Source organism: Lepidochelys kempii, chromosome 17 (genome assembly GCF_965140265.1).
Source record: "Lepidochelys kempii isolate rLepKem1 chromosome 17, rLepKem1.hap2, whole genome shotgun sequence".
In the NCBI taxonomy this organism is placed as follows: domain Eukaryota; kingdom Metazoa; phylum Chordata; order Testudines; family Cheloniidae; genus Lepidochelys; species Lepidochelys kempii.
In genome coordinates, this window is record NC_133272.1 from 23,282,478 (window position 1) to 23,298,415 (window position 15,938).

The window sequence follows — 15,938 nt, forward strand, 5'->3', positions numbered from 1 at the left end:
GTATCAGGAAGTACCTATAATAAAACCCCTTCCTTCTGTGCTGCATGGGGACTGGTTCTATAGCTCCCAAGTGTAAGAGAGTGTCTCCTTCTTGAAGAAGCAAGCTCTTGTGAGAGGGACAGGGAAGGGGGGTTTATTGATGGAAGTGTAGTAAAGTGGATAGTGTATCCTGTGAAGATGATCACTAAAACCCACTTGTCCGTAGTGATCAACTCCCAAGTCCACCTGAAGTGCTGAAGGTGGTCACTGAAGGGAGGAAGGCTGGTGAATCGGTGCAGCTGAAGAGGATGAGGATGGTAATTCAAGCCCTCTACCAACCCATCAGAATTGCTGCTTGGAGGTGGATAGTTGCAAGGCAGGAGGTTGAGAAGTGGATTGTTTCCTCCTCTGGAATCTCTGCCTCTTCTGGTGCAGTTCATACGACCTCTGGGAGGTAATGAATTGGGCAAGGTGGGATCACTGGGTCTTCTGGGACTTGTTGAGCTTTCTCTTGTAGGTGAGTGTGGAAATACCAAGAGACCATACGGTAGCTCTAGAGTCCCTTAATATTTGCAGAGACTTGTCTGTGCTATCTGCGAACAACTTAGACCCATCAAAAGAGAGGTCCTCTGCTGTATTCTGGACCTCTTTTGGGAATCCAAGGAGTTGGAGCCAGGAAACCCCTCACATAACTATCACTGTAGCAATCAAACAGGAAGCAGTATCAGCGGCATCAAGGGAGGTTTGTAGAGCTGTTCTGACAAGTAGTTGGCCCTCCACAGTAATTGCCTGGAACTGCTCTTTGGGCTCTTTCAGTAGGTGATCCACAAAATAGTTCATCTTGGTACAATTCAAGGATCGTACTTTGCTATTAACACCTGAAAACTGGTGTTTCTAAATTAGAAGGAGGCCGAGGAATAAGATTAAGGGGCACATGACTTATGAGGAGAGGCTGAGGGAACTGGTCTTATTTAATCTAAAGAAGAGAAGAGCGAGGGGGGATTTGATAGAAGCCTTCAACTACCTGAAAGGGAGTTCCAAAGAGGATGGAGCTCGGCTGTTCTCAGTGGTGGCAGATGACAGAAGGAGAAATAGTCTCAAGTTGCAGTGTGGGAGGTTTAAGTTGGATATTAGGAAAAACTTTTTCACTAGGAGGGTGTTGAAGCCCGGGAATGGGTTACCTAGGGAGGTGGTGGAATTTCCATCCTTAAAAACCTCTAAGGCCTGGCTTGACAAAGCCCTGGCTGGGATGATTTAGTTGGTGTTGGTCCTAGTTTGAGCAGGGGGTTGGACTAGATGACTTCCATTTGAAGCCAGGAGAACTGGGCATAACCTCCCCATAAAGAATACTACTAACTAACTATGGATATAAACTGGCCATCAGGAAATTTAGACTTGAAATTAGACGAAGGTTTCTAACCATCAGAGGAGTGAAGTTCTGGAATAGTCTTCCAAGGGAAGCAGTGGGGGCAAAAGACCTATCTGGCTTCAAGATTAAACTTGATAAGCTTATGGAGGAGATGGTATAACATGATTTTGGCAATTAATTGATCTTTAAAGATTCATGGTAAATAGGCCCAACGGCCTATGATGGGATGTTAGATGGGGTGGGATCTGAGTTACTACGGAGAATTCTTTCCTGGGTATCTGGCTGGTGAATCTTGCCCACATGATCAGGGTTCAGCTGATCGCCATATTTGAGGTCAGGAAGGAATTTTCCTCCAGGGCAGATTGGAAGAGGCCCTGGGGGTTTTTCGCCTTCCTCTGTAGCTTGGGGCACAAGTCACTTGCTGGAGGATTCTCTGCACCTTGAAGTCTTTAAACCACGATTTGAGGACTTCAATAGCTCAGACAGAGGTGAGAGGTTTATTGCAGGAGTGGGTGGGTGAGATTCTGTGGCCTGCATTGTGCAGGAGGTCAGACTAGATGATCATAATGGTCCCTCCTCACCTTAATATCTGTGAGTCTATGAACTAGTACCTATCTAAATGCAACACGAGAGAAAATAAAAGAAATAAAATTCTCAAAAAGATAAAAAGATGATAATCTACACTACTACTACTATTTACTAACTATTGAAACTCACATTAAGACTCTGACTAACTATTAAAAAGAAAAGAGGATAAAGTTGAGGAAATCTCTCTGAGGCAACTGCCAGAGCTCCGTCTCAGGCCAAGGCGGTCGAGAAGGAACTGAAAGCATTTCTCCTGCATAGTGTGACATAACAACAGCACGGGACATGAGACTGCCTAACACACATGCACGGGCCAAACGGACAATGTTATGAGAAATCTCCAATTGCAGGCACAGGGGGCGCTAGCTCACCGAGAGTGGAGCACCCGTCAGGACACTACTCAAAGAAGAATTAATTACTAGCTCAAGATCTTGGCCTGATGGGACAGACACTGAACTGAACTTTCATTAGCAGCCAGAGAAAGAATAAAGATAGGCAATAACCTCCACAGTGGAGTCATCTTCTAAATATAATTTTACTACTGAGCGCAAGCTTCCAGCAGGGAAGTGAGGACAAACCTCTGTTCAGAATTAAGGCTATGCTGAAAAGTAATACACACATTATAATTTGGGAATACACAGTTAAGGCACCCAAACAGCATTATAAGATGGATGGATTCACCAAGGGTAAGTCATGCCTGACTAATCTAATTGCCTTCCATGACAAGATAACTGGTTCTGTGGATGAAGGGAAAGTAGTGGATGTGTTGTTCCTTGACTTTAGCAAAGCTTTTGACACTGTCTCCCACAGTATTCTTGCCAGCAAGTTAAAGAAGTATGGGCTGGATGAATGGACTATAAGATGGATAGAAAGCTGGCTAGATTGTCGGGCTCAACGGGTAGGGATCAATGGCTCCATGTCTAGTTGGCAGCCGGTGTCAAGTGGAGTGCCCCAGGGGTCAGTCCTAGGGCCGATTTTGTTCAATATTTTCATAAATGATCTGGAGGATGGTGTGGATTGCACCCTCAGCAAGTTTGCAGATGACACTAAACTAGGAGGAGAGGTAGATATGCTGGAGAGTAGGGATAGGATACAGAGAGACCTAGACAAATTGGAGGATTGGGCCAAAAGAAATCTGATGAGGTTCAACAAGGACAAGGGTAGAGTCCTGCACTTAGGACAGAAGAATCCCACGCACCGCTACAGACTAGGGACCGAACGGCTAGGCAGCAGTTCTGCAGAAAAGGACCTAGGGGTTTCAGTGAACGAGAAGCTGGATATGAGTCAACAGTGTGCCCTTGTTGCCAAGAAGGCCAATGGCGTTTTGGGATGTATAAGTAGGGGCATTGCCAGCAGATCGAAGGACGTGATTGTTCCCCTCTATTCGACACTGGTGAGGCCGCATCTGGAGTATTGTGTCCAGTTTTGGGCCCCACACTACAAGAAGGATGTGGAAAAATTGGAAAGAGTCCAGCGGAGGGCAACAAAAATGATTAGGGGACTGGAACACATGAGTTATGAGGAGAGACTGAGGGAACTGGGGATGTTTAGTCTACGGAAGAGAAGAATGAGGGGGGATGTGATAGCTGCTTTCAACTACCTGAAAGGGGGTTCCAAAGAGGATGGCTCTAGACTGTTCTCAGTGGTAGCAGATGACAGAACAAGGAGTAATGGTCTCAAGTTGCAGTGGGGGAGATTTAGGTTGGGTATTAGGAAAAACTTTTTCACTAGGAGGGTGTTGAAACACTGGAATGCATTACCTAGGGAGGTGGTGGAATCTCCTTCCTTAGAAGTTTTTAAGGTCAGGCTTGACAAAGCCCTGGCTGGGATGATTTAATTGGGGATCGGTCCTGCTTTGAGCAGGGGTTGGACTAGATGACCTCCTGAGGTCCCTTCCAACCCTGATATTCTATGATTCTAACATAATTATAGTTATTGTCTGGTGTCACTGCAGTGACACTATCTTTAACTATAACTATCTTTATAGCATTTTAATGGTTGTGGCCCTGGATTAGATTAAAATGGTTTTTTAAAACAGAATTTTTTTCTCTCTCTTTTTCCTTCCTATTGTCACTGGATTGCAGTGCAGCTCCTTGTCTGCCAGGTGGAGACATGGGGGACTTCAATCACCCTGATATCTGCTGGGAGAGCAATACAGCAGTGCAGAGATAATCCAAGAAGTTTTTGGAGAGTGTTGGGAACAACTTCCTGCTGCAGGTGCTGGAGGAACCAACTAGGGGCTGTGCTCCTCTTGACCAGCTGCTCACAAACAGGGAAGAATTCGTGGGGGAAGTAGAAATGGGTGGCAACCTGGGCAGCAGTGACCATGAGATGATCGAGTTCAGGATCCTCACACAAGGAAGAAAGGAGAACAGCAGAATACGGACCCTAGACTTCAGAAAAGCAGACTTTGACTCCCTCGGGGAACTGATGGGCAGGATCCCCTGGGAAGCTAAAATGAGGGGGAAAGGAGTCCAGGAGAGATGACTGTATTTTCAAGAAGCCTTACTGAGGGCGCAGGAACAAACCATCCTGATGTGCAGAAAGAATAGCAAATAGGGCAGGCAACCAGCTTGGTTTAACAGAGAAATCTCAGGTGAGCTTAAACAAAAAAAGGAAGTTTACAAGAAGTTGAAACTGGGACAGCTGACTTGGGAGGAGTATAAAAATATTGCTCGGGCATGCAGGAGTGAAATCAGGAAGGCCAAAGCACAATTGGAGTTGCAGCTAGCAAGGATGTTAAGAGTAACAAGAAGGGTTTCTACAGGTATGTTAGCAACTAGAAGAAGGTCAGGGAAAGTGTGGGATCCTTACTGAATGGGGGAGGCAACCTAGTGACAGAGGATGTGGAAAAAGCTAATGTACTCAATGCTTTTTCTGCCTTGGTCTTCACAGACAAAGTCAGCTCCCAGACTGCTGCACGGGGCAGCACAGTTTGGGGAGGAGGTGAGCAGCCCTCAGTGGTGAAAGAAGTGGTTCGGAACTATTTAGAAAAGCTGGACATGCACAAGTCCGTGGGGCCAGATGCACTGCATCCTAGGGTGCTGAGGGAGTTGGCTGATGTGATTGCAGAGCCATTGGTCATTATCTTTGAAAACTCATGGCAATCGGGGGAGGTACCAGATGACTGGAAAAAGGCAAATATAGTGCCCATCTTTAAAAGGAAGTAGGAGAAACCAGGGAATATAGACTGGTCAGCCTCACCTCAGTCCCCGGAAAAATCATGGAGCAGATCCTCAAGGAATCCTTTTTGAAGCACATAGAGAAGGGGAAGGTGATTAGGAACAGTCAACATGGATTCACCAAGGACAAGTCATGCCTGACCAACCTGATTGCCTTCTATGATGAGATAACTGGTTCTGTGGATATGGGGAAAGTGGTGGGCATGATATACCTTGATTTTAGCAAAGCTTTTGATATGGTCTCCCACAGTATTCTTGCCAGCAAGTTAAAGAAGTATGGATTAGATGAATGGACTATAAGGTGGACAGAAAGCTGGCTAAATAGTCGGGTCAATGGGTAATGATCAACGGTTTGATGTCTAGTTGGGGGCAGCCGGTATCAAACGGAGTGCCCCCAGGGTTTGGTCCTGGGGCCGGTTTTGTTCAACATCTTCATTAATGATCTGGATGGCGGGATAGATTGCACCCTCAGCAAGTTCACGGATGACACTAACATGCGGGGAGGGGCAGATATGCTGGAGGGTAGGAATCGGGTTCAGAGTGACCTAAACAAATTGGGCCAAAGGAAATCTGATGAGGTTCAACAAGGACAAGTGCAGAGTCCTCCACTTAGGACGGAAGAATCCCATGCACTGCTACAGCCTGAGGACGGACTGGCTATGTGGCAGTTCTGCAGAAAAGGACCTGGGGATTACAGTGGATGAGAAGCTGGATATGAGTCAGCAGTGTGCCCTTGTTGACAAGAAGGTTAACCACATATTGGGCTGCATTAGTAGGAGCATTGCCAGTAGATTAAGGGATGTGGTTATTCCCATCTATTCAGCGCCGGTGAGGCCACATCTGGGGTACCGCATCCAGTTTTGGGCCCCCCACTACAGAAAGGATGTGGACAAATTGGAGAGAGTCCAGCGGAGGGCAACGAAAATTATTAGGGGGCTGGGACACATGACTTATGAGGAGAGGCTGAGGGAACACGGCTTCTTTTCTAGGGAGAAGAAGAGTGAGGGGGGATTTGATAGAAGCCTTCAACTACCTGAAGGGGGGTTCCAAAGAGGATGAAGCTCAGCTGTTCTCAGTGATGCCAGATGACAGAACAAGGAGCAATGGTCTCAAGTTGCAGTGGGGGAGGTCTAGGTTGGAAATTAGGAAACACTATTTCACTAGGAGGGTGGTGAAGCACTGGAATGGGTTCCCTTGGGAGGTGGTGGAATCTCCATCCTTAGAGGTTTTTAAGGCCTAGCTTGACAAAGCCCTGGCTGGGATGATTTAATTGGTGTTGATCCTGCTTTGAGCAAGGGGTTGGACTGGGTGGCCTCCTAGGGTCTCTTCCAACTCTAGTCTTCTACGATTCTATGACAGAGGATCACCAACTGCTGGAGCCTCTTCTGACAGGCATAACCAACATCTTAGGCAAAGAATGAATCTCCCCTTTTTCCTTCAAACATGCAATAGTCTACCCAAACTGAAGAAAGGCACCTTGGAGGTAATGGACCTAGCTAACTATTGCAAATATTAAACCTTTCTTCCCTGAACAAGCTTGTTAAGGAGCTAGCTAAATGCCAGCTTGAAACTCCTCTAGCAGAAGCCATATCCTAGGCATGCCACAATCCACAGCACGTGATCAGGAAACAGGCAGTGGCACTGGTGGTCAGTCTCTTGTGTCAGTGGAAGACTGATGTCCATTCTCAAATCTCTGGACTCTGCAGCATTCAACACAGTCAGCCACAAGATATTGCTGTCCCGTCTAAGCAAGATGGCAGTGGCTAATGAAAGAACTGGAACAGTCTGACCACTTTCTGGAGGAACACACCCAAAGGGTCACTGTGTGAACCTGCACCTGCACCTTCACCCTCAGGCCTCTTACTTTTGGAGCTCCACAATGATCTATTTAACGTCAAAAGGCAGCAGCCTGCTGAACTGGTGAGACATCACAAGGTCAAATGACAACAAGGTGTAGCTGAGACACAGCTCTAGCTATTTACTCTTTACAACAGACAGCAGTGCCATTGGCATCAAGCTAACCTGGATGCCCTGGAACAGAGATGAGAAAAGGTTAGTTAAAGCTACTGGTTGGCAGAGGAGACCTTGCACAATCTCCACCAGTCAAAGGCACATACCCATACCTGCTCAGCTGACTTCACAGGTTCTTATAGACTCCTCACTGACACCAAGCTCTCACAGAGCCGAGGTCACAAGAAATGCATTCTGCCATTTCTGACTGTGTTCCATCACTGGAGAGGAAGAGCTGCCCTCGACAGCACATACCTTCATTACCCGCCAACCATACTGTAAGAAAGCAGCTTACTTGGGCTTGGAAGGTTCAGCACTGAGAAAATTACAATTGATGGAGAATGCAGCAGCTCACTCCCTAGGCATCAAACCTGGCCCCCACTCACGGCACTGGATTCCCCTAAAGCATGATATCAAGCTGAAACTGTTGGTCCTTTGTCATCATGCCTCCAAATAGTTTGGGCCCAGGTTATCTAAGAGATCACCTCATGCTTGGGATCAAAACTATGGTCATCGCTTCTCTCCACTGGCATAATGGAGTTGGCTACCACAACGCTAAAGCTTGTTTGTACAGGGGGCAGAGCAATGGGAAGGACTGGCACTTTGGAGGACTGTGGCGTTCATTCCTGCTGGATCAAAGAACTACCCTCACCACTTTCCGTTCCAAGAGCTAAACCGCATCTTTGCCATGTCTCCTGTAATAACAGCATAGACCACATAACATAAAAACCAACCAACCAAAAACCCATATGCAGAAAGTCATGAAGAAGGCTGCAGACATGACAGTTATGTTGCTTAATGCATCACTGGAAGATATACAGGCACCACAGTGATGGTCATTGTCTGAAAACCTGAACTGAGTAAACAGTCTTAGGCAGATTTTCGAAGACACTCAGTATGCCAGGTTTCAAGCTCTTGAAAATTCTGGCCCTAATGGCTACTCGCCTGAGTGACAGATAAGTGTGCGCCGCACTGTAGTGAGACAGGTCTACCACTTGCAGTGTTTGCTAGGGAACATTCTGACCCAGGAACATCAGCCCACAGAGAAACAAAGCTCTTGGAGACCAAATTTGCAAACACCTGGCTTTTTTTTTTTTTTTTGCAAATTTGCAAACTCCTGGCTGATTTTGCCTTTCCATCTTACCTCTAGTAGCTGCACTGCTCCTTCATGATCCCTTTTTGCCTCTGCCTGGGCCTGAAGTCAAACAGGAAACAAGGAGTTACTGACCAAACACCCCTCAGAAAGCTCACTTCTGCTGTCAGCATCTCAATAGGCAGCAAGATAGATTTAAAAGAACAGAACAGGACCAGAGACATCCCTGCTCTGTGGACAAAGAGCCTTTGCAGATTAGAATTATCATGCATGAGAACAGCCCCTTGTAGTGCCCAGGTATCAGAGTTCACTTCCCTGGATTAGTTTATCTGGTAAACTCACACATACCTCCTCCCTGCAGTCCCACCAAGGAGACAATGCAGGAGTTCCATCTCTTTCCATGGTGGGATTCAGAGAGTTAAAGTGTCCATTTTCTCACTGTCTTGCACTCACTGCATACCTGCTGCAACCATCTGACTTCCTCTTGTTTCGCCTGCAGTGCTAGCTGGGCTTCCTCGTGTTCAGCCTCCAGCTGCTGCCTTCGCTCAGCCACATCTCTCATATGCTGGAGAAGAAGTCACACACAATTTAGGGGAGGCATTGTTGAAGCATTGCCTCTCGGAGCTCTACTGAGGGCCTCATCCTCCATGCTTTCCTGATGGCAATTAACAGACCAAGTGTTTTTCACAGACTAATTAAAAAACGGGGAGGTTACTTTCAGGGGTGGGGTTCCAGCACATATTGGGCAGATCCTTGGCCTCCCAAAGCTCTCCAAGCCACTCCAGCAATATAAACGGGGTTCATAGTGGCTTCAGACAGCTTTACACCACCAGCTTCCCCCTCAGACGCAGAGTGCATGGAGAGGAGTGGTATGCCAGGTATGCCAACAGGGCAGGGCCAACACACACAGCACTCTGGCCAGTCCTCAGCCGGCAAAGCAGTCCCTGTGGAACCACAGCAGCCAGCATAATTTAGAGTCACTCTCAACAGACAAGGCACTTGTCAAAAACCAGATATCTGAAATGAGAATCTTCTTGTAGAAGCCAGAGGAGCCCAGTTTGAGAAACTCCCTAAGTAGGGAAAGCCACTAACAGCGAAACTATACATAGGTGACCCAAACAACTGCAGGAAATCATACTGCAGGAAATCAATCACATACTGCAGGAAATCAACCACATCCCTCCAACCTGGCTGGCTTCCACTGTATCACAGCCCAGGTGGGCTCCCAGCCTGACAGACTACTGTCTGTGGTGATCAAGGAGCACCAGGGAATCATGGTGCAACATAAATCTCCAACTGCAACAGGAAATTATAGCAATCGCTTCACTCCCATATTACCCACAGCCAAGGAGACACATTCCTAGGTCTCTCTTCTTGCTGCTTATGGCAGACCTTAGACATTGCTCTAACAAGCCCTTTCGAAATAGCATTGGATTAACTAAATCACTAGCTTAGATAGATCAAACACTGTAAGAAAGAGAGGGGGAACTTCATGTCCTTTCCTGATCAAACCAATCAAAACAGTGTTTAGTGTTTCAACAGCCTTTTCAGAAGCTCTGAATTCGACTAACCTTCAGCACCTGCTCTAGATTCTCCAGCTTGGTTTGGAGTCCTTGGCTCTTCTGAAGAGCAGAATCTCGTTCCTTAGTAACTACAACAACCTGTAACTTCAGGTCAGCATTTTCAGATTCAACCTGTGGAAAGAGGATAGTGTATTACTACAAACAGCCTCAGGCACACTTTGTATAAATAATGGCGGTCCATCATTTTTCACAGTTTGAACCACATCTTAGACTTAAGTATCAGGGGGTAGCCACGTTAGGCTGTATCCACAAAAGCAACAAGGAGTCTGGTGGCACCTTAAAGACTAACAGATTTATTTGGGCATAAGTTTTCATGGGTAAAAAACCACTTCAAGTGGTTTTTCATGAAAGCTTATGCCCAAATAAATCTGTTACTCTTTAAGGTGCCACCAGACTCCTTGTTATCTTAGACTTAGACACACCTTCCATTGGCAGGGACATGAACCTATGTCTTTTACTCTCCCATTGGCAAACACGGGACCCCCACATCTCCTCCCATCCCATTGGCAGTCAAGTAAACCCATCTTTCCTCACATTTGTGATCAAACATAACATTAGAAAAATATTCATATATTTGTATCTTTCTTAATTATGACTAATGGTTATTCACACAGCCTGCATTTGCTACTGAAGTAATCTCCCATCCCAAATGTGAGGTTTTCTGAACATGATTTATGCTGGAGAGACTGCGGAGAGCCAGGCCATAAAACCTGGACACAGCAAGAATAAACACAGAGATTTGTGCTTCGGGTTGAACAGAACTGTAACCTGATGTATTGTGTTCTCCCCTACATTCACCATATAAGTGCTGCTGATTAGGCTTTACATCTAAGCAGAATGAACTATAACTTGGGTATTATGAGCAACTAATATCACCAGTGTAAGGCTAATGCTCCCTTTCTGACAGGTGGCTTGTGAAGATCTAGGAAGTCCTAATCATAGGGAAAATGACCAGTCTTCAGAGTGAAACCCAGTGTAAAATTTGGCTTTTTGCCTCACTTATGTTGAGAGAAGGAGCTGAGTTAAGAAACCACATCTTTGAGGGATCCTGCCCCCTATACAAAACCTTTATCAATTCCCACCCATTTATGCACATTTAAAATCTTCCCTTTACTTGTTAGTGTGTGCCTTATGGTTACCTTAATGCCTGCACCCAATATGATGAATTATTTTCTTACTTTTTTCCTTGCTGCTCTGTGCATCTGTGTGATTTTGATTTTCCTGTTTGTTATGACCACTGTGCAGTTATTTACTGGGGGTAATGCCAGAGAGCGTACTCACGTCCTAAAAAGCCAGGCCGCAAACTTGGCACCATAATTACCCCACCTGCACCCTTAGGGGGATTCACACCAGGAGTGCAGCTGGTGTTGCTGCCTCCTGTCCTGCTTCAGGGTTTCCATCAGGCAAAGGCAGCTGTAAATTGCACTGGGTCTCTCCCCTGCTCCCCAGGGTACACCCTGCCCTCAGCCAGCACTGCCCCCCACTTATGCCCCAGCTATGGAGAGAAGTTTATGGCCGCATGTCATAAAGATAAAGGGAAGGGTAACCACCTTTCTGTATACAGTGCTATAAAATCCCTCCTGGCCAGAGGCAACATCCTGTTACCTGTAAAGGGTTAAGAAGCTAAGGTAACCTCGCTGGCACCTGACCCGAAATGACCAATGAGGGGACAAGATACTTTCAGATCTGGAGGGGGGGAAAGGGTTTTGTCTGTCTGTGCGATGTTTTTGCCAGGAACAGATCAGGAAAGCAAGCCTTACAACTCCTGTAAAGTTAGTAAGTAATCTAGCTAGAAAATGCGTTAGATTTTCTTTTGTTTAATGGCTTGTAAAATAAGCTGTGCTGGAGGAAATGTGTATTCCTGTTTTTGTGTCTTTTTGTAACTTAAGGCTTTGCCTAGAGGGATTCTCTGTGTTTTGAATCTGATTACCCTGTAAGGTATTTACCATCCTGATTTTACAGAGGTGATTCTTTTACCTTTTCTTTAATTAAAATTCTTCTTTTAAGAACATGATTGATTTTTCATTGTTCTTAAGATCCAAGGGTTTGGGTCTGTGTTCACCTGTACCAATTGGTGAGGATCATTATCAAGCCTTCCCCAGGAAAGGGGGTGTAGGGCTTCGGGGGGCATATTTTGGGGGAAGACGTCTCCAAGCGGGCTCTTTCCCTGTTCTTTGTTTAAAACGTTGGTCGTGGCAGCATACTGTTCAAGGACAAGGCAAAGTTTGTACCTTGGGGAAGTTTTTAACCTCAGCTGCTAAGAATAAGCTTAGGGGGTCTTTCAGGCAGGTCCCCACATCTATACCCTAGAGTTCAGAGTGGGGAAGAAACCTTGACACCACGATCCTCCATTGTAATCACCCCATGGTGGACCCAACGAGCCCCATACAAGGCCCCTCATCAAGCACTACAACAGAAGAAATCACCGTGGAGAATCATAGAAAGGTAGGACTGGAAGGGACTTCAAGAGATCATCAAGTCCAGGCCACTGCGCTGTGGCAGGACTGAGTAAACCTAGACCATCGCTGACAGATGTTTGTCCAGCCTGCTCTTAAAAACTTCCAGTGATGGGGATTCCACAACATCCCTTGGAAGCCTGTTCCAAAGCTTAACTACCCTTACAGTTGGAAAGTTTTTCCTAATATTGAACCTAAATCTCCCTTGCTGTAGATTAAGCCCATGACTTCTCATCCTATCTTCAGTAGATATGGAGGACAATTGATCACTGTCCTCTTTATAACAGCCCTTCACATATTTGAAGACTGATCAGGTCCCCACCTCAGTCTGCTTTTCTCAAGACTAACCAGGCCCAGGTTTTTGGTTTTTTTTAACCTTTCCTCATAGGTCAGGGTTTCTAAACCTTTTAAAATTTGTGTTGCTCTGCTCTGGGCTCTCTCCAGTTTGTTCCCATTTTTCCTAAAGTGTGGTGCCCAGAATTACCATGGGCAGCGCGTGCAACCCCTGTTCAGGGAGGCTAGCCGCCTTCCCTGCCTCTTCTGCCCAAGGCCTCACCCTACCTCTTCCACCCAAGCCCTCCCTTCCTCGCCCCGGTCCAAACCCTGCTGGTGCCCGGAGCAGCCCTGAGCCCTGGCCAGCCCGACAACGCCCAGAGCAGCCCGGAGGAGGCTTGGGCTGAGCCCTGGGCCCAGGCCGCCCAGCAGAGCTCTGAGCCCTGCCACGGCCTGGCCCAAGACCATGGCGGGGAGCATTAGCAGAAGTTTGGGGAGCCTGAGCCTCCTCCAGCCTCCATTACCCGCTGCCCATGGCTGAGGCCTCACAGTGCTAAGTAAAATGGGGAAATTACCTCCTGTGTCCTACCTATGACGCTCATGTTAATATGCCCCAGAATAATATTAGCCTTTTTCATAGCTGCATCACATTGTTGACTCATAATTAATTTGTGATCCACTATAACCCCTAGATCCTTTTCTGCAGTATTATCACCTAATCAGTTATTCCCCTTTTTGTAGTTGTGCATTTGATTTTTTCCTTAGTAAGTGTAGCACTTTGCACTTGTTTATTGAATTTCATCTTGTTGAATTCAGACCAATTCTCCAATTTCTCAAGGTCGTTTTGAATTCTTATCCTGTCCTTCAAAGTGCTAGCAACTCCTCCCAGCCTGGTGTCCCCTGCAAATTTTATAAGCACACTCTTCACTCCATTATCCAAGTAATTAATGAAAATATTACATAGTACCAGACCCAGGACTGACACCTACAGGACCCCACTAGATACAGTCTCCCAGTTTCACAGCCAGTCATTAATAACTACACTTTGAATCTGGGCTACTGCTTTGTCTTAGTCCTGTGATAAGCTCTGCTTGGTAGAGGAGTTTTGCAATGTTGACATAAACATAAAATAGAAGCTAATGCTCCATTGACGGAACAAGAGTATCCCTGGTTACCTGTCGTGCCCATTCCGCCTTTCCATTTAGTTGAGTGTTCTCCTGAGCCAGCTGTGCATTTTCACCCTGCACCACCTGCAGCTGGATTTCCTGTCCAGAGAGAATGATCTTGTTACTATACCAAAGTTCTCTGATTAACTGCTTTGCCCAGGCAAGAGGGAACTAGGAGGCTGAGCTGCACCTGGCTGATTGCAGGAGAAGATTATAGTACTGTCTGTAAAGGCCTATACTCTAAGAATTTAGGTGTATTCTTATCACTTGGCTAGTGATAGAGGTATAAAAGAAAGAATCAAAACCACTGTCTGCCAGTGTAAGGGCCTTCTCCTACTGTGACAGTTTGTGGCCCTGTTCTTAGGCTAAGGCCTTTGGCTAAGCAGCAGAGGCAGCCATAAGCTGGGAAGCGACCGGTCACATCCTCACATTCCAAACTAGTCACATTGAAATAAGGTGCTATTGGGCTGTTAGGCACTATCAGGACAGGATTGTATTCCTATCACCTCCAGAGAAAGGGAAGTGCCTAGAAAATGTAAAAGGAAACTTAGTTTGATAGCATCCTGTCTGGCAAGAACTCACTTATCAATAGCTGGGATGTGAAATCCTCACTTCTGTATAGTTTTGTCATTATAGTTCCCACTTTGCTGTTGTTTGTCTGTATAATCTCTGTCTGGTTCTGTGATTGTTCCTGTCTGCTGTATAATTAATTTTGCTGGGTGTAAACTAATTGAGGTGGTGGGATATAATTGGTTACATAATCATGTTACAATATGTTAGGATTGGTTAGTTAAATTTCAGGAAAATGATTGGTTAAGGTATAGATAAGCAGAACTCAAGTTTTACTATATAATCTGTAGTCAATGAGGAAGGGTGTGGGTGTGGGTGGGCATGTGGGTGTGTGAGATGGGAACAGGGAATGGGGTAAGAAAATTGGAATCATGTTTTGCTAAAGGGGGAGATGGGAACAGGGAATGGGAGTAAGAAAATTGGAATCATGTTTTGCTAAAGGGGGAAATGGGAACAGGGAATGGGAGTAAGGAAGTTGGAATCATGTTTGGCTAAGGGTAGGAATGGGAACAGGGACACAGGTGTAAGGCTCTGTGGTGTCAGAGCTGGGAAGGAGGATACTAAGGAAGGAAACTGGAATCATGCTTGCTGGAAGTTCACCCCAATAAACATCGAATTGTTTGCACCTTTGGACTTCGGGTATTGTTGCTCTCTGTTCATGCGAGAAGGACCAGGGAAGTAAGTGGGTGAAGGAATAAGCCCCCTAACAATGCCCACTCTTGCAGACCTAGGAGATGCAGCTCACATAAACGTGAGTGGTGATATGGGGAGACGAAGATTTTCCCCAGGCTGGGTGATCACCACAGAATGATGAGTGGTTGCTATAGTAATGGAAGAACTTTACTGAATTTCATTCCCTCCCACACACAAACACACACACATTGTGGTAGATGTCAAAAACTCCAGAGAAGGAAAACAGGCTGTTACTGACCATCAAACATCTCCTGGACACCCACTTGGCACAAATTCCCTCTGCAGAGAGACTCACAATCCAATTCCTCTGCGGTCACCAAATAATCTAGGGTCAGCCAGTCCTATCATAACCATTGGGGGTCAGGTTCTGACACTCTTACACACAGTGAATGAACAGCATCGTATCCCACAAGCTGCCCTGCTGACTTCAGTGACTTGGTGCTACCCAACATGAGTCAGGCGACCAGAATCTGGCCCTAAATCAATTTGTGGTCAAGACATGATCAAAACAGACCCCATGAGGGTAACAGTGGCTCCTGCATCCCTGTTCCTACAGGGCACTTTTCTTCACATTCCCAAAGATCACACCATTAGCAGTGCAATAGCCAAGGCTCTGCTGGGAGATGTATAAGGGGGCTGTTGGCCCCTTACTGAAACGTAGTGGTTTTTTGGTTGGCCCCCTGTCAATACCAGGAGAAAGGGGAAGGGCTGAAGAGGAGTCAGGATCCAGGGACTGACAGGTCCCCAGGGTCAATGGTCAGAGGCCAGCACTCCAAGTCAGCCAGATTGTCAGGGTGGGCAAGTCGATGATGGAGCCAAGAGCTCAGGGCCCTTGCAGCAGCCCAGAGCAGAGCCAGGGAGAGTGCAGCAGCCCAGAGTAGGGGGTTAATTTTATGTTTTCTTCCAGGTCATTGATAAAAATGTTAAACAGCACAAGACCAAGAACCAATACCTGCGGGACCCCATTAAAAATACACTC

At 46.3% G+C, this 15,938-nt stretch overlaps 1 protein-coding gene across 15 annotated transcripts in view; it reads right to left on the reverse strand.

The window, feature by feature from the left end:
• The window catches only part of TSPOAP1 (TSPO associated protein 1), a 233,618-nt gene that overhangs the window by 144,132 nt on the left and 73,548 nt on the right, over positions 1–15,938 (reverse strand). For all 15 annotated transcript variants that reach the window (XR_012155490.1, XR_012155492.1, XR_012155491.1 and 12 more), the window contains 4 exons: positions 13,706–13,795; positions 9,790–9,912; positions 8,679–8,783; positions 8,270–8,320 (listed from right to left, as the gene is read on the reverse strand). Coding sequence is in view for 12 of the 15 variants with exons in the window: in XM_073316129.1 (XP_073172230.1) it covers positions 8,270–8,320; positions 8,679–8,783; positions 9,790–9,912; positions 13,706–13,795 (369 nt within the window). In the remaining 3 variants the exon portion in view is untranslated. The remainder of the gene's footprint in view (positions 1–8,269; positions 8,321–8,678; positions 8,784–9,789; positions 9,913–13,705; positions 13,796–15,938) is intronic.